Source organism: Microcaecilia unicolor, chromosome 1 (genome assembly GCF_901765095.1).
Source record: "Microcaecilia unicolor chromosome 1, aMicUni1.1, whole genome shotgun sequence".
Lineage (NCBI taxonomy): Eukaryota > Metazoa > Chordata > Amphibia > Gymnophiona > Siphonopidae > Microcaecilia > Microcaecilia unicolor.
The window spans coordinates 551,458,875-551,486,769 of NC_044031.1; the positions used below are offsets into that span (position 1 = coordinate 551,458,875).

Here is a 27,895-nt window from a genome sequence, read left to right on the forward strand (position 1 = left end):
AGTACACTATAGCACCAAAAAATGAGAGAATAAGCATTTAGAACAAGCCGCTTCAGTGTTTAAGTAATTTTTATTAAAGGAAGAATGTTATAATCCAAATTGTTTCTTTGCTCAGCTATCAATTCTCACTGTCAATTAAAACATTGGTGATAGTCTGAGTTTTTCCACAGTAAATTACAAAATGAAAGAAAGGAATGCTTTAACTTTTCGTACTGTGCTGAAAATGCCTTTCCCCGGGTCTAAAAACATTAATTTTGTTTTTCTATTTTTCTATTTTTTTTTAAATTTTTTTTGTATTAATGTTATCTAGGACTAGCGGTTCAGTTGCTAGACCTGGCATTTGCTCTGTACGTAAGCATCAACGTTTCCTTTCCTTTTTTTGTGTGTTTTATGTTTTGCAATGTTTTTTTGAAATTTAAATTTTTCCATGTTTAGATATTTTTCTTCGGTGAAGCGAAATTCGATATTGCAGTTTTTTCTTTCTGTGAAAGGAAAATAAAAATTCAGATTATCACTTCAACTTGTAGCTCAGATATAATGTGTACTCAACATCACTGCATAACATTGCACTGGTATGTAAAACTGTGAGTTAGACACAACCGCTATAAACTGACTTGGGAACCAATCAAATCATTTACTCTAAGAAAAATCATTCATGGCATGAGCCAAGAAAGACAGTCCTTGGAAAACACAACATAAAAATAGCCAAAGAGGTCAGACCAATGGTCTATCCAGCTCAGTAACCTGTTTCCAACAGTGGCCAATCCAGATCACAACTACCTGGCAGCAACCTAGATAGTAGCAAGATTCCATGCTACCAATCCCAGGACAAGAGATGCACATGAGGAAGCCACTGCAACTATGGACTTTTTCTTCCAGGAGCTTGAACAAACCTTTTATAAACCCAGATAAGCTAACTAATGTCCACATCTTCTGGCAACAAGTTCCAGAGCTTAACTATTCATTGAGTGAAAAAATATTTCCTTCTACTTGTTTTAAAAGTATTTCCATGTAACTTCATTGAGTGTCCCCTAGTCTTTCTACTTTCTGATTCACTTCTACTAACTCTACACCACTCTTATAGACCTCAATCATATCTCCCCTCAGCTGTCTCTTTTCCAAGCTAAAGAGCCCTAACCTCTTTAACCTTTCCTCAAATCTGAGCTTACACCTTCCAAGCTAAGCTGAAATTGTGAGCTTCCCAATGAGCAGATGATCAAAAGCCCTGCGCTGATACAAACAGCACTCTAAAAATAGCACTGGAACAGCGCAGGACTTTACCACCCCCATGATCAGCGAGAATAGCATGCAAATTTATGTGTGCTATTATCTCTGATCATAGGGTAAAGTGCGGGAGGATTGTGCCTGAGTGCATCCTCCCGCGTTTGACAGGTCCAAGCTGCCAAAAGCCTGGACCACACACACTACGAGGCCCTGGTGGCCTTCTGCCCCTGCCCTCCGAACCCCCAGAGATCCACACCCCAAGCCAGCAAAACAGGGGCTGGAGGTTCAAACAAATTTCTAGATGTAAAAATTGTTCAAAGTCCTCTGCAAGAGTATGATTAAATCTACAAGTCTAAAATAACCAGTGCAAACATTAAAAGGGTGACCTTGGCACCTACTTAGAATCTTTAGATTTTATAATTACTCACCTTTTCCAAATCCAAGCTCAAGGTGAATTTGCTTTTAGGAAGAAGTTCTAAAACAACTAGTAGAGTATGCCAGCTGAGATCATTTAGTCAAAACCAAAAAAACTGAAAAAAGTCAAATGGTCTAAAGTACCTGCATCAAGTCATGTTACTTATTACCTTGTTGGGCAGACTGGATGGACCGTACAGGTCTTTATCTGCCGTCATTTACTATGTTACTGTTCACCTTTAAACTAGTTTCTTTAAATAGATAAATGCTTTAGAGTGGACACTTACTTGAACTTTAAACAGCTGGAACACCAGTGGCATTACTAACTGCTTTCTGGGCAGCTTCTTTAGCTTGGTGGGCTTGTAATACAGCAACAGCTTCATCAACCTGATAGGATGAATAGTTAACAGGAATAAGTTTAAAATCAAACCAGCATCTTGCTGAAACAGACTTAAAACTGACCCCTCTAGAGCAGAGATTTTCAAACTTTCATCTCACGGCACATTTAAATGGCAATAAAACTGTCAAGACACCTTCACAAATGGTCCATCATTTTACCGTCTCCCCAAACATGGTCCAGCATTTTCCTCTTCACCCCACACCTGCACCCCCCACACCTGGTCCAGCATTTACCTTCTCTCCCCCCCCCCCCCATATTTCAGTATCTTCTACCTCCTGTTCCCTCCAGGCAGCGAACAGGCATCTTCCCTTGTCTCTCTTGATGCCCCCCCGTGTACCTTCTTGTATCCAGCGGTCGGCAGCAAAGAGCAGCGATTCATACAGCCTGTTCGTGGCAACCCCAGAGCCTTCTAACTTCCTACTTATGTGAAAGCAGGGAGTCCAGGGTTGGCACAAGCAAGCTGTATGAATTGCTGCTCGCTGGCACCGATCGCTAGAGACAAGGAAACTTTTAAAAGATATAGCGAAGATACTTACCTGTAACAGGTATTCTCCAAGGACAGCAGGCTGATTATTCTCACACATGGGTTGATGTCTGCGTCGGCCCGAGAATTGGCATTTGCCATAGAAAAAACAAAAACTTTGCTAGAGCCTTCTAGCGCGTGTGCAGAGCGCACTGTGCATGCGTGGATTGACTTCCCACCCACCATCCGAGCGCATACCTCAGTTAAGTCTAAAAGCATAAACAAGCAACAAATAACTCCAAGGGGAGGTGGGTGGGATTGTGAGAATAATCAGCCTGCTGTCCTCGGAGAATACTTGCTAAAGGTAAGTATCTTCGCTTTCTCTGAAGACAAGCAAGCTGAACTTATTCTCACACATGGGGTATCCCTAGCATCCAGGCTCACCCAAAATAAACATTGGTCAATTGGACCTCGCAACGGCGAGGACGTAACATAGGATGACCTGAAACTATGTACAGCTAGCTGAGAGTGAAGCCTGGAACACAATAAAAATGGGCCTAGGTGGGTGGAGTTGGATTCTAAACCCCAAACAGATTCTGCAGCACCGACTGCCTGAACAGACTGTTGTGTCGGGTACCCTGTTCAAGACAGTAATGTGAAGTGAATGTGTGAACTGAAGACTACGTTGCAGCTTTGCAAATCTCTTCAATGGAGGCTGACCAAGTGAGCCACCGACGCAAACATGGCTCTGACTTTATGAGCCGTGACATGGCCCTCCAGAGTCAGCCCAGCTTAGGCATAAGTGAAGGAAATGCAATCTGCTAGTCAATAGGTGATTGTGAATTTCCAATGGTGACACCCTTCCTGTTGGGATCAAAAGCAACAAACTGGGCATACTGTCTGAAGGGCTTCATCCACTCCACATAAAAGGCCAATGCTCTCTTGCAGTCCAAGATGTGCAAGCTGCTTTCACCAGGGTGGGCATGAGGATGGGGGAAAAAAATGTTGGCAAGACAACTGACTGGTTCAGATGGAACTCAGACACCACCTTTGGAAGGAACTTAGGGTGAGTGCGGAGGACTACTATGTTGTGATGAAACTTAGTATAAGGTGCATCCACCACTGGGGCCTGAAACTCACTGACCCTACAAGCTGAAGTAACAGCCACCAAGAAAATGACCTCCCAGGTCAACTACTTCAGATGGCAGGAATTCAGTGGCTCAAAAGGAGCTTTCATCAGCTGGGTGAGAACGACATTGAGATCCCATGACACTGGAGGAGGTTTGATAGGGGGCTTTGACAAAAGAAAACCTCTCATGAAGCAAACAACTAAAGGCTGTCCAGAGATAGGCTTACCCTCTAGACACCAATAAGCACTAATTGCACTGAGGTGAACCCTTACTGAGTTGGTCTTGAGACCAGACTCTGACAAATGTAGAAGGTATTCAAGCAGGATCTGTGTAGGACAAGAGAGGATCTAGGGTCCTGCTCTCACACCAGACGGCAAACCTCTTCCATTTGAAAGAGTAACACCTCTTTGAGGAATCTTTCCTGGAAGCAAGACCCCGGAGACACCCTCCAAAAGACCCAAGGAGGCAAATTCTAAGTTCTCAACATCCAGGCCGTGAGAGCCAGAGACTGGGATGTAGAAGCGACCCCTCGTTCCGAATGTTGGAAAACACTCCAATCTCCACGGTTCTTCAGAGGACAACTTCAGAAGAAGAGGGAACCAAATCTGATGTGGCCAGCAAGGTGAAATCAGGATCATGGTTCCGCGGTCTTGCTTGAGTTTCAGCAAAGTCTTCCCTATTAGAGGTATGGGAGGATACGCATAGAGAAGGCCTGTTCCCCAAAGTAGGAGAAAGGTATCTGACATTAGTCTGTCGTGGGCCTGAAGCATGGAACAGAACTGAGGGACCTTGTGACTGATTTGAGTGGCAAAAAGATCCACAGAGGGGGTGCCCCATGCTCAGAAGATCTTGCAGGCTATGCCCATGTTGAGCCAGTCAAAAATCCGCCCCTTGCTTTTGCTGGGGAGCAGCAGGGGCCTTGGGCACATGCTGTTGAAGAAAACGAGCGCGCTAGGGCTGAACCTGAATAGGCTGTGGGGATGCAGAAGTGTACCTACGCCTAGCATAGGAATAGGGAGCACTCCGCGCCCCCCTCCACCCAAAAACCTCCTGGTTGAGGAGGCTGTAGCAGAAGGTGCCTGGCGGGAGAGAGAAGCCATAGCATCATTGTGCTTTTTGATCTGGTTGACCAGATCTTCCACCTTCTCTCCAAAAAGATTATCCCCCCGAATGATTCAGGTCAGAGACACACAGCCATGAGAGTCTGCACATCGCAATACCCTGAGCAGAGATTCCGGATGCCACATCAAAAGAATTGTAAGCACCCCTGGCCAGGAATTTACGACACGCCTTCTTGCTGCCTGACCACCTGGCGAAAAGGCTCAGCCAGCTATGGAGGGAGGGCATCAACTAAAGTAGACAGCTGCTGCACTGAGTTCCGCAAGTGAATGCTCGTGAAGAGCTGGTAAGATTGAATACGGGCAGCGAGCATAGTGGCCTGATACGTCTTCCTCCCAAAAGAATCCAATGTCCTAGCTTCTCTGCCTGGGGGCGCCGAGGTATAGTCTAGTACTCTTGGCTCTCTTGAGGGCGGAGTCCACCACCATGGAATTATGGGGTAACTGAGACCTCATCAACCCAGGTTCACAGTGGATCCGATACTGGGAATCAGTCTTCTTAGGGATCACGGTACCAGACAGAGAGAACGACCAGATTCACATAAGGACTTCCTTGAGTACCTTATGCAAAGGGACGATCGTCACTGCCTCCTTAGGTGGAGAGGTGTAGTCCAGGACCTCGAGCATCAGTCCTGAGCTCATCCTCCACTTCCATAGGGAAAGGTATGGCCTCAGCCATTTCCCACACAAACGAGGAAAAGGAGAGGCTCTCAGGAGGAGACAGTCTCCTTTCAGGTGGAGGGGAAGGTTCAGAGGGAATCCCAGAAGACTCATCAGAGGAAAAGTATCTGGGATCTTCCTCCGACTCCCACAAGCGCTCCTGTTCAGTATCAGAAAGTACTTCCCTGAGGGAGCTCCAAGACTGAACCTGCCTAGATGCTGAGGACATGGACTGCGGTGAAGCTTCCTCCACCGACGGGGAGTCAACATGGGTGACAGCTGACACAGAAGCTGCAAGCGGCACTGAAGTTGGGGACCGCACCACAGGTGAAGGGCCAGACTCCGCTGCAGCAGATGGCACAGAAGGCGCAAGCACCCCTGACACAGAAGCAGACTGGCGCAGGAGTCCTTCCAGAAGTTCTAGAAGAGCAGCCCAGATGAACTTGTTGAGAGCCGCCATCGGAGAAGGCGGCGGGGCTGGTGGAACAGCCGATGGCAGAATCGGTTGCGGTTCAAGAGCAGGAACCGGACTGCTAAGAGGCCAACGTATCGGCACCTCCTGTATGGAGAGGGAGTGATCCTCCCAGCGCCGACGCTTCTCAGGTGCGGAATCCTTTGACGCCCTGGAGTTCCCGGCACCGTGTGTCGAAGGAGAATGGTGACGGTGCTTCTTCGCCTTCGCTCGATGCCCGTCACTGAGGCTCCTCGGTGCCAACAAGGACGTTGAATCCTCACGTTGCCTCGGGGGTCGGGTCTGACAATGGTCAGTCCTGGAGGGCCAGTACAGCTGGAGGCCTCGAGACAAGTGGAGACCCACTCGATGCCTCACTGCTCCCAGTGTGTCTTGACCTCTCAGCAGACTAACTTTTTTTTTTTTTTTAAAGAAACTAAGAAGAGGGCAAACACGCAAAAACAATCACTGAAACAAAGGCTCTTCTTCCCGGGCCAAAACGAGGATCACAGGAGGAACCTGCCGCACCTCGTCGCGGAAAAAAAGAAACTGGGGTATGTGCTCATGTGGCGAGGGAAGTCAATTCGCACACGCGCCAGAAGGCTCTAGCAAAGTTTTTGTTTTTGCTATGGCAAATGCCGATTCCCAGGCCGATGCGGATGTTGACCCATGTGTGAGAATAAGTTCAGCCTGCTTGTCCACGGAGAAACTCTGTTCCGGCACAAATTAAGCTGGCCCTACAAATAAATAACCCTCAACTCCTGCGGCACACTGCTTCCCTGCCACAGCACACTGGTTGAAAAACGCTGCTCTAGAGAAAGAGGCTTGGTCTTATACATAAAGGGCCAGCCACATCCATAAACTTAGCCAAAGTTCCAGAAAGTCTAGTTTCATTAAAACTGCAAGATACAGTGACAGTCTTCTAGTTGAAATCTTCAGTGCCATATCAAGTGGCGGGATCAGAGCCAATTATTACTGTAAAATAACAGGAAGGCTTTTAAAAAGGGTGTTTAGGGCAGTAATAGCCAGAAGTTAATTTTTGAAAGGGCCCATGCTTTTCCTCCCTGGCCCTCCAACCCAACCAGATAAAAATTCCTTCCACCGGAACTCCCTAGGCCCACTGAACACCGGTGAAGACGGCAGCATGCTTCTAGCTGCCAACCCCAGCACCCTCCATGCATGCTCAGATCATGCGCATGAACTACTAGTATTCAAATGGTCTGTGGCTTCTGGCAGAGGATGTCTTCAACTGGCAATACTTAGGGATCCCAATCAGCTACACCAAGCATGTGCACCGCTGCTGGATGGGCCTGAACCCAAAGTGGCTGGGCCTCTGCTCACCAACGGCTATGCCACTAGTCTAGGGGTTATCCCTTTGATAATTAGGAATTATTTATACCCACTGACATGATACCCTGTCAGGTAACTAGTAACCATCACTATTTCTCTCTAAATATTACACAAATAGTTCCTAGATGGAAGTTGCCTAGAACACAAAATCTGAGTAAACTGACAGTCATGGTATAAGCCACAATTAAGTGGTTCATCAACAGAGTTAGGCTGGGTATCATAGGAAGTGTTCTGAAAGCCACTTTTCTAAAAATGGCAATAGCCATCTGAATTACATTTCTCTTTTGGTCAGCCAACCCTGAAAATGTGGGAGTAGTGTTCACACCCCATCTGGAGGTTCTGATACACAGAGTATTTCATATATCACACAACAGCAAAATTTAGTGACCAAATTCATGTTATGTATGTACCAGATTACAAAAGGAGCCACTACAATGTTTAAGATAAATGAATGGAACAGGAAGTAGGTGTAATAAAAATGACTAGTACCTATAAAGTTCATAATACCACATAGCCCAGCAATTCCAACTGAGCTGTAGGCTCAAAGGAGCAGGACAACATTATCAGACGAAAATACATGTTCTTCATAAAGGAAGAATAGGTGTCAAACATATGGCCCCTATGCTTTTTTATGCTGGTCAGCCAAATGCTGCCTACATAAATTCTCAGCTTTAGACATTTTAACTTTGCCTGATTGCTGTGCTTATGTAGTTTGGCTTACCCAACTCTCCAGATCTTACTCCAGGCACATGACTCCCCACCGCAATGTAAAAGAACTGGCTACATAAATTCTTGGGCTTTGGCTGTCTTTGTGCTGCAGTAAGGAAAACATTTCTTAGAAAGTTCTGTTCAATGTTGGTAGTCTTTGTCCTTTATGACACCTTTGCTTTATTCTGCCTACCTTTTGGCCTATGCTCCTCTCTCCATCTCAGTGCACTGAAGCTACTGACCCACCTAGAGATATTATCAAACATCCAAAGACAAGATACCTTTCCGACTTCATTTTTCTCTCCTATGCATAGAGACACTTGTTCTCCGTCATTTAATCTTTTAAACCGCAGGTACCCCACAGACTAAGATTTCCCTTATTTACGATGATTTCTGAACTTCAGCCATTCAGATTTTGTGTCTTACTGAGACTTGGCTCAGTGATGGTAAGGAGACTTATCAGGTCAGATGCTGGACTGGTTTACTTTTTTTTTTTCCTGCAGGACCACTCATTTTCACTATCAACATCCTGTCCAGCTCCACTTTTGAACATTCCGATGTGGAGTGCCATGAGGCTTGATTTTGTCCCCTTTAACATTTTTCTCAGTCTATTAGCTACCATCAATCAGGACTTTGGAATCAATACTTACATTGAAGATACTTTAAGAACATACATAAGAACGTAAGAGTAGCCATACTGGGTCAGACCAATGGTCCATGTAGCCCAGTATCCTGTTTCCAACAGTAGCCAAGACAGGTCAAAAGTACCTGGCTGAAACCCACATCATGGGAACATTCTGTGCTACTGATCCCAGGGCAAGCAGTTGCTTCCCCGAGTCTGTCTCAATACTAGACTATGGACTTTTCCTCCAGGAACTTGTCCAAATCTTTTTAAAACCCAGATACACAGTTACTACATCCTCCAGCAAAAAGTTCCAGAGCTTAACTATTTGTTGAGTGAAAAAATGTCTCCTCTTATTTGTTTTAAAAGTATTTCCATGTAACTTCGAGTGTCCCCTAGTCTTTGTACTTTTGGAATGAGTAAAAAATCGATTTACTTCTACTCATTCTACATCACTCAAGATTCTGTAGACCTCAATCATCTTCCCCTCACCCATCTCTATTCCAAGCTGAAGAGCCCTAACCTCTTTAGCCTTTCCTCATATGAGAAGCACTCCATCCCCTTTATCATTCTGGTTGCTCTTCTTTGAACTTTTTCCTATACCGCTGTATCTTTTTTGAGATACGGTGACCAGAACTGAACGCACTACTCGAGTTGAGGTTGCACCGTGGAGCGATACAGTGGCATTATAGTATTTTCGTCTTATTCACACCATCCCTTTTCTAATAATTCCTAGCATCCAGTTAGCTTTTTTGCCTGTCACCACAAATTTGAGCAAAAGATTTCTGCGTATTATCTACAATGACACCTAGATGTTTTTCTTGGTTGCTGACCCCCAATGTGGACCCTAGCATCACGTAACTATGATTTGGATTATTCTTTCCAATGTGCATCACTTTGCTTTTGCCCACATTAAATTTCATCTGCCATTTGGATGCCCAGTCTTCCAATTTCCTAAGGTCTTCCTGCAATATTTCACAGTCCACACGTGTTTTAACAACCTTGAATAGTTTTGTGTCATCTGAAAATTTAATCACCTCACTCATCGTTCAGATTTCTATATCATTTATAAATATGTTAAATAGCACCGGTCTCAGTATAGATCACTGCCCAACTCCACTGTTCACCCTCTTCCATTGAGAGAAATGACCATTTAACCCTATCCTCTGTTTTCTGTCCAATAACCAATTCCTAATTCACACCAGAACACCGTCTCCTATCCCATGACTTTTTCTCATGAGAAATTTTATAAAAAGCTTTCTGAAAATCTAGATACACTACATCAACCGTCTCACCTTTATTCACATGTTTATTCCTGCTTTCAAAGAAATGAAACAAATTGGTGAGGCAAGACTTCCCTTGGCTGAACTCATGCTGTTAGCATTCTATACCACTTAACTACCCTGATCATGTCATCTGCCTGCAGTGGCTGTGACAAAAAAGCCAAAGTAACCCCTTTGCAAAACCAAGGGCCCTATTTACTAAGGTGTGCTAGCGTTTTTAGTAAGCAGGGCCCCCCCAAATGAGGAAACAAAACAAAAAGGGGACGACCAAAGAAGCGCCAACCAAGGGATAGTTATTAAAAATGTCACAAACAAAAAGCAACTAAAAAAAAAAAAACGTACAGTCCACAGGGATGTAATCAAGGTCCACAAGGAGTCCATGTTTAATTTTTGACTATGGACATATCAGTATGTTAACAGACTGGTGGTTGAAAACATTCATGCAATCTGCAATCTCTGAATAAATTTGAAAAGATCAATTTTAGTTTGGAATGAATCACATTGTACAGTGGGAACAAACGAAAGACTCTCTTTAAGACTTTTTTTCTCATTATCTGTAAGTATATGTGCTGAAAGATAGAAGATGGGTACATCTACCTCCAACTATGTCATTGATATGTCATTCCGCCTCTGCCTCTCATCTGGCCTCGCATGGGGGCTCGAGGAAGAGTTTGTTGTGGATTGTACTGACTGTGTTGACACAGATCTGAAAATTTTGACAAAATGGATTATAAAAAGGGTAATGGTTATAGTTGGGTGAAAGCTAAGTCGTATGGTAAATCTAGATAGGATAAAAGTTATAAACCACCTCCTTTGCAAGCAATGCTATAGACACTAGGCATATTGAACTCAGATATTCTAATCAAGGGCAAGAACAAGGGAGGAGTAAAGAGTTAGGACTAACTCAGAACTTTACACACTTCACCCCCCACTAGCCAACACATTTTGCTTTTTCTCCTAATGAGGTTAGGTCACCAGACAAGCAAAGAGTTTCCAGACCATCTTTACCAGCTGTCCGTGCTATTCCAGCCCCTTCTTATTTAGAGAAGATTTGGGAGCCCAATACTGTGAAGATTCAGAGACAAGTTGCTCCACCATGACCAGTAGACCAGTACCAGAGTTTCTACCTGACTTCCAGTATCAACACATCAGTACAATCCACAACAAACCCTTGAGCCCACATGTGAGGCTGAGAGAGAGGCCGAGGCCGAATGACATATCAAGGACAGAGTTGGAGATGGATGTACCCATCTTCAACCTTTCATCACATACACTTACGGATGAGAAAGGTCTTAAAGAAAGGCCTTTCTTTTGTTCCCACTGTACAGTATGATTTATTCCAGACTCAAATAGATTTTTTCAAATTCATTCGGAAACTGCAAATCACACAGGTTTTCAAGCAGTCCGTTACATAGATGGTGGAGGCTATTATTAAGAATAAAATTGCAGAGCATATACAAAAACATGGACTGATGAGACAAAGTCAGCACGGATTTAGTGAAGGGAAGTCTTGCCTCACCAATCTAATGCATTTTTTTGAGGGGGTAAGCAAACATGTGGACAATGGGGAGCCGGTTGATATTGTATATCTGGATTTTCAGAAGGCGTTTGACAAAGTGCCGCACGAAAGACTCCTGAAGAAATTGCAGAGTCATGGAATCGGAGGTAGGGTATTATTATGGATTAAGAACTGGTTGAAAGATAGGAAGCAGAGAGTAGGATTGCGTGGCCAGTATTCTCAGTGGAGGAGGGTAGTTAGTGGGGTCCCGCAGGGGTCTGTGCTGGGTCCGTTGCTTTTTAATGTATTTATAAATGACCTAGAGATGGGAATAACTAGTGAGGTAATTAAATTCGCCGATGACACAAAATTATTCAGGGTCGTCAAGTCGCAGGAGGAATGTGAACGATTACAGGAGGACCTTGCGAGACTGGGAGAATGGGCGTGCAAGTGGCAGATGAAGTTCAATGTTGACAAGTGCAAAGTGATGCATGTGGGTAAGAGGAACCCGAATTATAGCTACGTCTTGCAAGGTTCCGCGTTAGGAGTTACGGATCAAGAAAGGGATCTGGGTGTCGTCGTCGATGATACGCTGAAACCTTCTGCTCAGTGTGCTGCTGCGGCTAGGAAAGCGAATAGAATGTTGGGTGTTATTAAGAAGGGTATGGAGTCCAGGTGTGCGGATGTTATAATGCCGTTGTATCGCTCCATGGTGCGACCGCACCTGGAGTATTGTGTTCAGTACTGGTCTCCGTATCTCAAAAAAGATATAGTAGAATTGGAAAAGGTACAGCGAAGGGCGACGAAAATGATAGTGGGGATGGGACGACTTTCCTATGAAGAGAGGCTGAGAAGGCTAGGGCTTTTCAGCTTGGAGAAGAGACGGCTGAGGGGAGATATGATAGAAGTGTATAAAATAATGAGTGGAATGGATCGGGTGGATGTGAAGCGACTGTTCACGCTATCCAAAAATACTAGGACTAGAGGGCATGAGTTGAAGCTACAGTGTGGTAAATTTAAAACGAATCGGAGAAAATTTTTCTTCACCCAACGTGTAATTAGACTCTGGAATTCATTGCCGGAGAACGTGGTACGGGCGGTTAGCTTGACGGAGTTTAAAAAGGGGTTAGATAGATTCCTAAAGGACAAGTCCATAGACCGCTATTAAATGGACTGGAAAAATTCCTCATTTTTAGGTATAACTTGTCTGGAATGTTTTTACGTTTGGGGAGCGTGCCAGGTGCCCTTGACCTGGATTGGCCACTGTCGGTGACAGGATGCTGGGCTAGATGGACCTTTGGTCTTTCCCAGTATGGCACTACTTATGTACTTATGTACATACTGATATGTCCATAGTAAAAAATGAATCGACATGGACCCCTTCTGGTCCAGTCGACCCATTGATTTTAATCAATGTATTGAAAATATTTCTAAATTAGTAAAGTCTTGATATCATTTTATAGGGACTGTGTCTTTTTAGTTGATTTTTGTTTGTGACATTTTTAATAAATATCCCTTGGTTGGCACTTCTTTGGTCATTCCTTTTTTCATTTTGCTTTTCCTGCAGTGGCTGATAAAGCACAAGTCGATGAGCTCACAGCCAATTTAAAGAAGACAACTGCTTGCTGGATCTCAGGCTGTTCTACTTGCCCTTCACTGGAGTAATTAACCATTCCAGCTCGGAATGGGGATTATTTCAGCTATTTAAGAGTTGTAAACAATCATCAACTTTCATTTGTTCCACATGTTTAATATTGCATTCCATCTGCAATTCACCAAATGATTCCATTTTACTTACCCTGCACATGCCCTTTTTTTTTTTTAATTTTCTGTCTTGATTATGGTAAGGTAGAATACGCAGGAACATTTCAACTTAATCTGGACTCCAATCTCTTCAGACTATGACACTATGTTGAGCCCTTAAGTATGATCATGTTCTCCACCTCTTATTTCACCAGCACTGGCTTCCTGTTTCATTCAGAATACAAGATCTAGACTCTCACTTACCAAGCCCTGCATGATGATAATCCTAACTATCTGGCAGCTCTGACCATTCCCTTACATGCCAAGTCACAGCTTAGATCATTCAATAAGCACCATTTGTTCTTCCTGAGCCATCTTGGGCTCATAATGTAGAGTTCACCAGAGAGTTTCTTTCCTTTTTAGTGTCAGCCTCCAGGAATGATCTTCCAACTCTCTTGCAAGTAGAATTATCTTATAGAAAATTTAGAGTTACATCGAAGACCCATTTCTTGCAAATTACCTTTGAGGACTAGTCTGTATGACAGGACTTTGGGGAGTTTTTCCTGCTTATATATAATTTGGGATATTATTTATTACCTTTGTTCTCTTATAGTATTGTATGTTTGTGTCTTTCCTGTCATTATAATGGAATTCTTTTGCCTATCTTCTTAGTTAATATGCAAACCTCCGACCTGTGTGCCAGATAAGGCAGTATAGCAAGTTCCAATTAACAATACTCACCTGATCTCAGAGGCAGCAGGCAATGAAGAAACAGACTGGGATCAAGCAAAATGTGTGTGCAAATGGGGGACGGAAGACAGAGGAAGAGTAGCATAACCTATTACATGAAATGCTTAACTTTGTGATCCTCATGTAATTTACAGACTGCAATATTTTTTATTATTATGAAGAATTATGTACTCTTTTTTGCTGAGAAATGCTTTAGTTTGAACTTTGTTCAAGGAGAACAAATCTATAGATACAATAACTTTAATGACTCTTCTGGCCAGAAAACTTTGGAAGCGCTGCTGTGAAGGACAGAATGTCGATACTTATATAGGGGGGATCTGAGAACCATGTCTAGCTGTGACAGAGATGCTCTGTTACTTCTAAAAGGGGGTGAGAGGGATAATGGCAACTGAAGTAAGGAGCAGAGGAAATAAAGGGATGTGTGGCTGGAAGCAGGACCAAGGACAACTGAGATTGAGGGCAGGGGAGCTGGTGACTGTGGAGGACATGTAATAATACATTCAATGTTCATACAGTCAACAGAAACCCTATCAGAGACTGGTGTCTCATGGGAATTCAGGAACACATCAGAACTGAAAGCTGAGCTACCTTAAAGTTGCCTTTCTGGCAATTAAAAAAACAAAAACATACAAAAACAAAATACCCCCTGAATACAAGATCAAAACAGTCATTCATAAAGAATACATTCACACTAGTTGGTACCCACTGAAATTTGACTGGGGAGCATTATACATAGGGATCAAGGAAATAGTCTAGAACTGTGTACCCTTGATGTGTGTGCAAGCAGAGATGTACCTAGTGGGGTTCGCTGATGTGCATATCCACATGAAGCCAATCTCTGCAGATATGAGAGCTTAGTTATCTGTCCCAGAAGTGGAGGATGTTTGTAGCAGTGCTCACATGTGTACTGCCAAAACATCTGCCCCTACTGATTTCTTGTACTGGGCGCCCTATTTCCTGGAAGGGAAGCATTCCTGCAGTAAGGTACGCATACACAGCCCTCCAATCTGTGACAGACACCTTCCTTCACCAAGTAAACATTCACAACCCTACTATAGATAATTTGATGCTTTAAAGGTAAAGGCCATCCTGTAACTGCTCTTTCAATAAAGCAGTAAATAAAAATGTTTAACTACAACACTGTTTTTACAATAGAAGAGCTTCATGAGCCTGTCTCAACTAGAGGGTATACAACTAAGACAACCACATTCACTGCAGGTTGCGCTCTAGCTTCATGGTTCACTGTGAACTACAGATAAGATTTCATGAAAAGGTCACACCTCCTCTGAGGTTCTGAAACATCTGCACAGGCATCAAGGAGAAGAAGGATTTAGCTTTCATATAAATTACCTGCTTTATTAAGGCTCTCTTCCCCATTGTCTGCAGGAAAACAATCTAAAGACTCATTTCAAGTTTTATTCATACAAAATCTTTTGTGAGCATTAATTTAACAGAAAAACAGAAGGAGAAAATTATCTACTCACCTTGGAGCGAAGAGACTCTGGAGACTCAAGCATATGGAGAAGCTCTGAATTGTCAATTTCCAGCAACATGCCAGTTATTTTACCTGCTAAAGCTGGGTGCATGGTTTGAATAAGCGGGAAGAGTCGCTCACCTAGAAACAACAAGAAAACATAAAATGCATCTAGTACTCTCCTCAGATGACTAAAGACCAAACATTTAGATTCCCATGTAAGACAGTATCTGTGTTGTGCTTGACTATTTGGCTTTCAAATCTTATCAACCTATCAGCTTTTGAACAAATTGCCAAACTAGGAAATTGCACTGACAGCAAAGCAGCTCAAAAGACCTGCTCGATTTCTCCAAGTGGCTGAAAGGAATTTCCCACACCAGTATACCTATGCACTAAGAAACTGAGCCTGAGGAGGGCTGTTGACCCATTCCATTAGATGAGGGAATAAATTGCAGAATGGCAGAGGCAAAAATTAAGGCTATGGGGGTACTGCTGTGGGAGGGGAAATAGGTAGAAAGAACAGAGATCAATGACACATTAACTACTGGTATTTCCCAAACACATATTTTAAAGTGGAGTTTCTTTCCCAATAAAATATTTATAGTGGAGTTTCCTGGAATAGTTTTATTTAGTACAGGCTCTGATAAAAATTGTATTCAAGTCTGGAAGCCAGCACAAAAATAGGAGCAAATGGCTAAAATCCTTCACCTCCCTTCCACTTCCATTGTATCCAAAGTTGAAAAGTAGAATGGTGTCTAAAACAGCAACTTTAGGACCTGATTTTCTAAGGCTGTTTTTCCATTCCATGTCTAATAGAAAAGTTTAGTAAATCAGACCTTTAATGTATCACTGCAGGCCATTGCAATTGCACAGCTAAACGCACCCCCCCCCCCCCCCAAACCAGTCTCAACCTTCCTCCCCCGTCAGTCTAGTCTTTTCTTTTTTTTAAATCCCCTCGTCAACCCAATCTCTCTCCTCCACACCCTATCATCAATTCAGTCAGTATCACCCGGTCTTGCTATCTTCCCTACCAGTCTCTCTCCATTCCATCATCTCAATCCTCCAATAAATTGGCTATCCATCCAGCCACATTCTCCATCTAGCCCTTACCACCCAGCAAGTACACTAGTGACTCCTCACAGCCACTGCCCCTAGCTAGCTTGTCAGCCACTCCCCAGATACCCCACTGGGCTAGCTCTACTCAACTTGCATTTGCTACCACTTTTGAAACAGGAATTAGTTTTCTCTGCACCTGTGGCTCAGACTTTCACCTGTGTGTTGCAGAACTCCCACACTTTCAGTGATACTTGAAACCCCAAGATCAACACAGGAGTTTCAGCACTGTGTGGTTCAAATTAAAAGATCATTATGTGGTGACCAATAGAAGATGATTCTGTACCGAAAGCACCAATTAAAAAAAAAAGTTGCAGGTCAGAGCCAGGGGGAAACTTCTAGTCATCATGATGACCTGGTACCTAAGATTTGTCAAGTCATGAGTTAGTATTTGCAATATACATTACAGAAAATACTCACAGAATTTAGCAACACCCCATATTAGGCTGAGAGGAGGAACATACAAGTGCATTACTTGGCCCCTTAAGCACTTTTGCAAGACAAGCTTTTACTATGTCCACAATTATCATTTATACATGCAAGGATCTGGATTTGAGATTTAATTACTTGCCTTGAAATCTGAGCTCAAGGAGGTACAAATCAGATACACAAATCCATATAGATATATAATCTGAGTTGTATCTGAGCCAATGGAGCGGGATGTAGTTTCATCAAGGTCACAAGCAAGTGTCGGTAGTAGAAATAGAATCTGAACCCTGACTTCTCTGGAACTTAGCTTGCTACTTTAATTAAGCTGCTCCTACAAAACCTAGACTCATTTGCAGTCTTTCGAGGAGCCATGCTAGACAACACGGGTTTACACTGATACTCTCATACTCTCCAGGGGCCCTGACCAGTTCTCATGAAGAGCTGATTACTGAATACAATAGCCAAGTTCAATATGGCTATTCCACAGCAGTAAGAATTTTTACCCTTTACATTCTAATGTTGTTATTTTGGATAAAATACTTACCCAACATTTGCTTTTGCTCTTGCGGAGGGGCGGAAGCTAACATGGATGCAGTCAAGGGCTCTTGACCTTGCACATGGACAGCTGGCTACAAGTCAGACACATTTTAAAATTAAGCTAATTAGTTCAAAAGCCTGCAGTTCAGTTTTTCAAATTATACATTTGAAAATTACTAACAATCAACGAATGTATCAAGAGACTGTGGAACTTCCAAACAGCAAAACAAAAATGAAGTTCATTCCTTGACTGTACTGTTTATGAAGTAAAGGAACTATAAATAGGCAACACAATAGTTTGGAAACTCAATTCAACAGAGCAGTCAAAGGCATGCTACATTTAGCAGACTTCAGATTGCTCTTAAATTGTTTAGACTAAGAATAACCAATGTTTAAAAATAGGTGTATCCACTTTAGTCTATGCACCTTTAACTTTGCAATCTGCCTTGCCTTTCTAATTTAAAAAAAAAAATACAGCATCAGTTAAGTCCAAAACAAAACCCCAAAACATATCTTCCTGCCTCATTAATAAAAGACAACATAAGAAATCCGAGAAAGGTTCAACACCTTCATTAACAATCTGCGTTTAATAGAGCTCTAAGGATTTCACAACTCTAAACCAGGATAAGGAAACTCTTCACATGCAGAGTAGATTTATAAAAAGACATATGTACCTGCTGCATGGCAACCTGAGGCTGTGCATTGAGGTGTTGCTGAGGATTACGGACACCAGCAGCATACTTATACTGAGGAACTGTCCGTACAGCTGGTGTGGCTGCTGCTGCAGCAGCGGTGGCTGGGCGTGGCCCCATTGTCTGTGTTGATGTATTGGCTGTGAAAGGAAAACAATTAGTATACTAAAAGCTTGGAACTTAAAAATGTTGATAAAACCAAGTATTTTAGTTTGCTGAACATATTCCAATCTTAAGAGTGGAACTCACCAACACGTTGTGTGGACATGACTCGTGGGACCTGGGAAGAAGCTGGTCTCATGGTACTAAAGGTTGGTGGTCTGGGAGCTGCTGGACGGATTGCACCAGGCATGTTCTGGAATGCTGTAATCAAAAGATTAAAGGAGAAATTATTAATAGTAAGAACATGTCTACACTGCACCTTAGATCAAGGTATTAATAATTGCAATATATATTTCACTAGGACATCACAAGGTATAAGGTATGCTTCTCTCATTCTGCCGCTTCAAAAAAAAAACTTTGATTCTGCATTTTAGTTTATGGCTGTTATATATTTTCATACTCAATGTACTCAACTTGCTGTAATTTTAATTTTCAGTCCTGCTGTAGCCAGTATTTTTGTGCTTATCTTTTTGTAGTCATCTAGTTTACATGTCAAAATCTCTAAGCCAGTCATTAGTGTAATCATCAAATGGCTACTCTACAATCCAGCAGGGGAAGGGAGCACCGTGTTAAATTTTCATTCATCACAGAAGAAGAAATGTATTCTTTGTATTTCCATAAATAAAAGGATGGGTCCATGCCTTAGCATTACCCCTAGAACCCATCTGGGAATAACCCTGTGGCCACCTGGAGGGTCTGGCCCAGCACTGCCCAGGCCCTCCCGAACCTGTGCACGTGCGCCTACACTGTCAAGCGAGGTCCAAGGGCACTGGGGCCACAATCCCAGGAGTCCTACAGTTCTTGGAAAAACAACCAACAGACCGTAAACACAAACTGCCAGGATTCTTAGGCCAGGACACCAAAGCCAAACTAACAAGTTTATTATTAAAAAACAAAAAAGGTAGAACAGTGATCAGTAAAAGTTTAAACAGCAAACAGGAACAGGTAAAACAACAAGGATTTGGTGTTAAATCTAGCTGAACACTTTTTACTACCCAAGTAGTACCTGGAGGTCAGGAAAATTAACTGCTCACAGGAACTGAACAGGGTCTTAGCGCAAAGATCTACTCCCGCCACACTCTCAACTAAGACTGAGGAGTTCTAGCACATTCTGGGCTAGGTCTTTGGCTACTGGGCCAATTAAGGCATACAGCATTAGCACTAAGGATGTTTGACCAATGACATGCAGGTTATTCTTCCCTTTTGGGGAATGAAGCTAAAAAGAAAACAGACCTTGGTTACATAGTAACATAGTGTCGGCAGATAAAGATCTGAAAGGTCTGTCCAGTCTGCCCAACAGTCACATTCATTATCAATTCAAGATTTAAATCAACAATGAACGTGATATTATATACATGATCATGGTCTCTCTTTGATGTTTCTGGGACATAGGCCATAGAAGTATGCCCGGCTCTGTTCTTATGTTCCAACTACTGGAATTGCCATCAAAGCCCACTCCAGCCTATCCAAATCAGTCTTGTCATTTGTGGGACAAAGACCGTAAAAGTCTGCCCAGCACTGTCCTCACGTTCCAAAAAAACTGGAGTTTCCGTCAAAGCTCTCTTCAGCCCATCCTAAACTGGATCGCCATATGCACAGCACTGGCCTTAGTTGATGCAGCCAGAGTCGCCATCTAAGCATACACATACGCAGTCCTTTTAAGTTTTGTTTTTTTATAACATTCATTTTCTAATTAGAGATCCTCTGTGTTTATCCCACATCTTTTTGAATTCCACCCCAGTTTCTTTTTTCCACCGCCTCCTTCAGGAGGTCATTCTAGGCATCCACCACCCTATGAAAAATAATTTTCTGATATTACTCCTAAGTCTACCACCCCACAACCTCAATTCATGTCCTGCAGTTTTACCACTTTCCCATCTCTAAAAAATAAATATGTATACCCTAGAGGAGGGACAGGGGGGTATGATACAGATGTTTAAATACTTGAAAGGTATTGATACAGAAACAACGTCTATCATATCCCCTGTCCCTTCTCTCCTCTAGGGTATACATATTCAGGTCTTCCAGTCTCTTCTCATATGTCCTTTGGTGCAAGCCCCATCTCATTCTTGTCACCTTCCTCTGAACTGCTTCAAGGCTTCTTACATCTTTATGAAGAGAGTGCCTCCAAAACTGAACACAATACTCCATATGGAGCCTCACCAACGGCTTGTACAGGGGCATCAACAATTCCTTTCTTCTGCTGGTTACATCTTTCTCTATACAGCCTAGGATCCTTCTGGATACAGCCACTGCCTTGTCACACTATTTCATCGCTTTCAGTCCCTCAAATACTATCACCCCCAATCTCTCCCTGTCTATGCAAATCAGTCTCTCACCACCTAGCACATATGTCTTCTTTGGATTCCTACTCCATAAGTGCATCACTGTGCATTTCTCTGCATTGAATTTTAACTGCCAAACACTATTCTTCTAATTTCTGCAGATCCTTTTTCCGTGTTTTCCTCCCTGAGGAGTGTCCATTGTTACAAATCTTGGTACCATCCGCAAAAAAAGTAGACCTTACCTTCTAAATCTTCAGCAATGTTGCTCACAAATATATATTGAATAGAATCGGCCTCAGCACCAATCCTTGAGGCACTCCACTACTCACCTTTCCTTCCTCCGAGTGAATTCCATTAACCACCACCCTGTCAATCAGCCAGTTCCTAATACGGTTCACCATGGTGTCCTAACTTCAGCCTGTCAAATTTATTCAAGAGCCTCCTATGAAGAACCATGTCAAACACGTTGCTGAAATCTATGTAGATTACATCCAGCACGTCCTTGATCCAATCCAATTCTCTGGTCACCCAGTCAAAGAATTCAATCAGATTCGTTTGGCATGATTTACCTTTGGTAAAACCATGCTGTCTCGGATCTTGTAACCTACTGGATTCCAGGAAATTCACTATCCTTTCCTTCAGCATTGCTTCCTTTTCCAATAACGGAAGTGAGGATTTTTCTGTATTTCATGAATGCCAACTCTTTTGCTTTTATTTTTTCAGCCACTTGCTTTGAGAACCATATCAGTTTCCTTTTTCTCTTGCTTTTATTTACTCTCTTTACATAAAAGTTAATAGCCATATTTATAGCTCCTTTCAGCTGGGACCACTGTCTTTCCACATCTCGTTATGTCCTCGCATCCTGTCAGCTCTTTCCTTTCTTCAGGTATTCTCTCATTTTGCTAAAGTCAGCATGTTTGAAATCCAAGATTTTGAGTTTTGAGTGGCTGCCCTCTACTTTAGCTGTTATATCAAACCAAACTGGTTGATGATCATTGCAGCCCAGGCAGGCACTCACTTGTACATTAGACACACTTTCCTCACTTGTGAGCACTAGATCCAGCATCACTCCTTCCCTCGTAGGTTCTGTCACCATTTGTCTGAGCAGAGCACTTTCTAAGGCATCCATGATCTCTCTACTTCTTTCCGATTCCAAAGATGGAACTGTCCAATCCGCATCCGGCAGGTTGAAATCTCCCAGCAACAGCATCTCTTTTTTCTTTCCCAACTTTTGGATATCTGTAACCGGATCTTTATCTAGTTCTTCCGATCGTGTTGGAGGTCTGTACACAACACCCATGTGCATAGAAGTTCCATATCGCTTTTCTTTCTTTCTCCAGGCAATACCCAGTGTACCTGAACGTAAAACCTTGAGATACTACTGAAAAGATGTGAACGAAATCCAAATAAATTTCAGTTGCTGCGATATAGTTTCTCACATACAGAGCTACTCCTTCACCTTTATGATCATCTCTATCCTTCCTAAATAGACTGTAGCCTGGTATGCTTGCATCCCATTCATGGGAATCACGGAACCATGTCTCCGCAATAGCAACAATGTCTAAGTCTGCCTCTAACATCAGGGATTGCAGATCATGAACTCTGGCCCAGATGCATCAAACAAACGTAACAAAATCTAAATCGTTAAAGTCCTTAACAATTTTGAAAAACCGAAGCATGCACCAAAAAAACAGGTCAAACATGTTCGTTGCGGTATCCAGAAGTACAATGTATCACTGAATCGTAATCCCCGTCGTAATCGGCCCCTAAATCATGCGCAGAGCAGCCAAGCGTTATGCTGGCTGCTCTGCGCATGCCACAAACGTCCAAAAAAAAACCACAAAACAAACATGTGGCTCCCCACTTCCCCCTGCACTAACCAAAACATTAAAAAAATCCAAATAGATCGGGAGGGGGCAAAGGCGCTCATCAGGAGCGTCCTGTATGGGCGCCCTTGCCCTCCCCCCGAGATCGCCGCTGTTCCCCGCTTCAGCCGGTTTTAATAAAAACAAATCTCCAAATTTTCTCATCCCCGGTCCCCCTCCCTTCCTGTGTTTCCTGTCCATTGCTCCAGGGCTCCACCTCCCGCCATCCTCCGCCCCCGTGCCCCACCCCCTGGGATCGTCGCCGCCGCTCCCACCCTCCACCGGACCCCCCCTCCGCATTACCGTCCCGTGCAGCGCCTCTCACCTGTATGCGAAGGTGCTGCATGGGATAGAACATCTGATCGCCAACTGCTTCTCCCTTCTCCATGAGTCTGTTGTTCCAGGGCCCGCCCTCCATTGACGTAAGTTACCTACGTTATCTACGTAGGTAACTTACGTCAATGGAGGGCGCGCCCAGGAACAACGTCGGAGAAGGGAGAAGCAATTGGCGATCAGATGTTTTATCCCGTGCAGCACCTTCGCATACAGGTGAGAGGCACTGCACGGGACGGTAATGCGGAGGGGGGGGGGGGGGTCCGGTGGAGGGGGGGAGCGGCGGCGACAATCCCAGGGGGGCGGGGCACGGGGGCGGAGGATGGCGGGAGGTGGAGCCCTGGAGCAAGGTACAGGAAACACAGGAAGGGAGGGGGACCGGGGATGAGAAAATTTGGAGATTTGTTTTTATTACAACCGGCTGAAGCGGGGAACAGCGGCAATCTCGGGGGGGGGGGGGGGGGGGGCAAGGGCGCCCATACAGGACGCTCCTGACAAGCGCCTTTGCCCCCTCCCGATCTATTTGAATTTTTTTTTTTGTTTTGGTTAGTGCAGGGGGAAGTGGGGAACTACCGGTTTGCGTTTTTATATAACTTTTTTTTTTTTTACATGCCAGCTTGCATTTTTAAGGTGCAGGAGGGAGCGGGGAGATGACAGCTCAGGCCTGAACGACAGGTCTGAGAGCTCGCTAAATTTGTCACGTTAAATGATTCGTTAGAATCGTCGGTATGATTAGTGCATAGCGAATTGTCCACATTTCAATGGTAGTTTCTGGTTTGCATTCCGTTTTCGTTATCTGCTAGTGGCTTCAGAAAAAGGCCTATAATGCATGCAACGGCCGCAAATTTTGTCGTTAGAGGGTCATTAAAGGGTCGTTAGAGTTTTGTGCATCTAGGCCTCTGTTGCTTAGACTACGAGCATTTGTGGTCATCGCTTTCCAGCTACATTTCAGTGGCAGTCTCATCTTCTGTTTAGTTTTTTCTTTAGTCATAAGTACATAATACAACAAAGAGAATGTTCCACTCTATGTGGAAACTCAAGAGATTAAAACCTTTCTTCCCAAGGGATATATTTCGCTACCTGGTACAGTCAATGGTGCTAAGTCACCTAGACTACTGCAATGCACTCTACGCTGGCTGTAAAGACCAAATAATCAAAAAAACTTCAAATGGCCCAGAACACTGCAGCCACACTCATATTTGGTAAAACAAAATACGAAAGTGCCACACCCCTTAGAGAAACAATGCACTGGCTCCCAATTAGGGAACTTGTTACGTTCAAGATTTGCACCCTGATTCACAAAATCATTTACGGAGATGCCCCGATCTACACGTCAGATCTTATAGACCTTCCACCCAGGAACTCTAAAAGTTCATCTCGTACATTCCTGAATCTCCACTTCCCTAGCTGCAAAGGACTAAAATACAAACTTACACATGCATCCAGCTTCTCCTACATAGGTACGCAGCTTTGGAATGCACTACCACTTGATGTGAAAAAAATACATGACCTAATCAACTTTCGGAGATCACTGAAGACCTACCTCTTCAACAGAACATACCATAATGATCCATCACATGAACTTTAGTGCATAACCGCTTTACCTGTCATTCTGATAATGGTTTCTTGATGCTATACCCCATTATGTTACCCAGGTTCTTTTGTAACTACTGATTGTAGCTGTTATTCTGTTATGGCGATAGCCATGACGGAAAAAATGTAAGCCACATTGAGCCTGCAAATGGGTGGGAAAATGTGGGATACAAATATAATAAATAAATAAATAAAGTACTGCCTTACTGGGAAAGACCAAAAGTTCCATCGAGCCCAGCTGGCATCCTGTTTCCAACAGTGGCTAATCCAGGTCACAAATACCCAGTAAGATCCCAAAATTGTACAAAACATTTTATACTGCTTATCCCAGAAATAGTGGATTTTCCCAAGTCCATTTAATAACAGTCTATGGACTTTTCCTTTAGGAAGCTGTCCAAACCTTTTTTAAACTCCGCTAAGCTAACCGCCTTTACCACATTCTCTGGCAACGAATTCCAGAGTTTAATTACACATTGCGTGAAGAAAGATTTTTTCCCGATTCATTTTAAATTTACTACATTGTAGCTTCATCGCATGCCCCCTAGTCCTAGTATTTTTGGAAAGCGTGAACAGACGCGTCACATCTACCCGTTCAACTCCACTCATTATTTTATAGACCTCTATCATATCTCCCCTCAGCCGCCTTTTCTCCAAGTTGAAAAGCCCTAGCCGCTTTAGACTTTCCTCATAGGGAAGTCCTCCCATCCCCTTTATCATTGTTGTTACCCTTCTCTGCATCTTTTCTAATTCCATTATATCTTTTTTGAGATGCGGCGACCAGAATTGAACACAATATTCGAGGTGCGGTCGCACCATGGAGCAATACAAAGGCATTATAACATCCTCATTTTTGTTTTCCATTCCTTTCCTAATAATACCTAACATTCTATTTGCTTTCTTAGCCGCAGCAGCAGCATGCTTCTTGCTGTGTTGGTAAGAAGTGATTTGCTAAGACAGCTGTTTTCATTGTTTTCTTTACTACTGTCACACCTTGAGGCATATGTTCAAAGCACTTAGCCTTCCAAAGTTCCATAGAAACTATGGAACTTTGAAAGGCTAAGTGCTATGGAACTTTGGAAGGCTAAGTGCTTTGAAAATATGCCTCCTTGTCTTTAGCTGGGGGTGACCAATGAAGTGACCTGCCTCCATATACAACCCCCGCCTTCTAGATACATACTATCTGAATTTCTCTCCAATGATTTTTTTTCCTGCCACAGTAAGATGCAGTCCATCGTTACAATATAGTCCTCTTGTTTTTCGATGTATTTCCCCATGCTCCTATGTACCTAAAAACCTTCTTGACACCAGGCTTTAGCCACCTATTGAAATTCGGTATTTTGTAAACTTCTCTCCCTTTCCAAAGTAGGTAGTACTTCAGAAAAAGCTGTACCAAATGTTTTAACCCCTCCCCCAGCTCCTGAAAAGTTATCTGTACTGCAATTGGGGTATTATTGGCCAGGTCATTTATTCCCAGGTGGATAACAACCATCAGTGTTAGTTTCTTCTCTGATTATAGTATTTGTCTGGTACTCCTGGGCCCCTTAAACTGTGTTTCAAAGTTAATGCTTCTGATAATAGAATCCCCTAGCAGTTTTCTAATATGAGGTTCTTTATTAGTGCTTTGGAGGTGTCTTTTCTCTTGGGACACACCTTCATTGCTTTTTGTTCCGCCTCAGTTCTATTTTCAACAGCATCACAGTGCTGTAATGGAGCAAAACAATTCTGTAGGCGCAACAATTGTGAGGGTGGATGCTTCTGTGCCACATATCATGGTCTACTTGAGCCTACTGTGATCCATCTATTCTTAGGTGGTTTTATTCTTTGAGGTAGTGGTAAGAAATTGGTATAATTCGGTGTGCAGTGATAGAAGATGCTTTAAATTGCATCCAATTTCTGCTTTAGTTTGCTGAGCTCCTGTTTTATACTAGCAAGCTGAAAGATAGTACAAGCTTTAAGCCTACTGCTATAATGCAGAGATCAAACACCACCTGCTGGCCAAGGGAAATACCCTGAAAGGGAAAAAAAGTGTCATAGGGCAGCAATACAAATCACAAAGAACGTAAGTCCCCTGTTCCGCCACATAGTCTATTACTATTTACCTAAGCTAATGTGAGCCAATCTTCTGGTCACACTGTCTATTAATTAAGACATTACAATACAAGCTTCCCTTTAGCTTCCTTCTGAATGTTTGATAAAAGACATGTCGATTGATGAACTAAAAACCATTTCCCCCCTAATTCTATAACCTTACCACATGTGGGTTACAGAATACTTGCATTTACATGCTAAAGTGCTACATTTGGATGCACACATTTAACCCTGCTACTGAAAAGTAGGTGTATCTAAATGCTAGCACAGAAATGCTGACTTACATTAGTCTTCTACAGAATTCGTGCTCAGCGAGCTACATTTTGGTGTACGTTTTAGAACTAACCTTTTTTTGTCTACAGGTAGGCTTGAATGTAGGCCACTGAAATGAGTTCATAGTCTCTACATCATTGAAGCAGACTGCCAAATTTGTTGGCAGTCTTAGCACAATCAAGGACTGAATGGACAGAGCATGTGTTACTCTTTCATCCAAAGGTACTTCCCTCCAGGACAGAAATAACAGCCAGAACAATTTAAAAGCCCTAAATTCATTCAGAATAATACAGAAAACTTGCTTACGATGAGGTCTGGCACCCTGAGCAGTCCAGCGGGGACTTGGTCGGAGCTGAGCGAGTTGGCCAGTGGGATAGTATGCTGCACGGTTCTGGGTCTGTTAAGACAACAGAAAAGAAAACAACTGATCTCCAAATCTTCTATTTAAACAAATTCGTTGTTTCCAGTTTATGCCCATATTTTCCAAACCATCAAAATCTTATCTTCAGAACTACCATATTTACTCATGATCAATCTTTAAAAGGATATCTTTATGATATATTAAAAAATCAATGATATTAATGTTTACGATATAAAAATATTCAACTAAAACTACAGCAGGAGGAGGAAATCAAATAGTGAAAAAATAAAGTCACACCTGTGGAATAGCTGCCATGAAGTAACCAGAAGGTGGTGCTGGTTGGTAGGGGTTGATAACAGGGTTGGGTACAGCTCTCACACTTGCCATTCTTTGCATATACTGGTTTGTCAGATGGGCTTGGCGCTCCTCTTTGCGTTGAGCTAGAGCTACATACAATGGCTTTGTGGCCACAATTCTACCATTCATTTCTGTGACAGCTTTGGTGGCTTCTTCAGGGGAGGAGAAACATACAAACCCAAATCCTTTACTACGGCCACCTTCCATCATTACCTGTGAATATAAATAAACCACACTATGTAGTATTTTCTGTAGATTCAACTTCATTCCACTGATGACAGAAATGATGAATTATAGTGTTTAGATTGCTGCCTTACACTACCTTCCCACTGGTCCAACAGGCCAGGAAACAAGTCCACCAACATTCATGAATCACCAACTTATGAGTTTAGACAAAATAACTTAAATTTCAATCAATATAGTACAACTAATGTAAACACACACATGGGAAAATTAGGTTCTTACCGTGATAATTTTCTTTCCTTTAGTCATAGCAGATGCAGCCATTACAGATGGGTT

The 27,895-nt window shown here is 43.0% G+C and overlaps 1 protein-coding gene across 2 annotated transcripts in view; it reads right to left on the bottom strand.

Moving 5' to 3' along the window:
- Positions 1-1,925: 1,925 nt before the first annotated feature.
- Positions 1,926-27,895, bottom strand: part of PABPC1 (poly(A) binding protein cytoplasmic 1) — a 101,759-nt gene continuing 75,789 nt past the window's right edge. For both annotated transcript variants that reach the window (XM_030217353.1, XM_030217345.1), the window contains exons 9-15: positions 27,317-27,589; positions 26,965-27,055; positions 18,309-18,422; positions 18,042-18,199; positions 17,375-17,459; positions 15,299-15,429; positions 1,926-2,025 (exon numbers count right to left, since the gene is read on the bottom strand). In XM_030217353.1, coding sequence (XP_030073213.1) covers positions 1,933-2,025; positions 15,299-15,429; positions 17,375-17,459; positions 18,042-18,199; positions 18,309-18,422; positions 26,965-27,055; positions 27,317-27,589 — 945 coding nt within the window. In that variant the 3' untranslated portion in view covers positions 1,926-1,932. The remainder of the gene's footprint in view (positions 2,026-15,298; positions 15,430-17,374; positions 17,460-18,041; positions 18,200-18,308; positions 18,423-26,964; positions 27,056-27,316; positions 27,590-27,895) is intronic.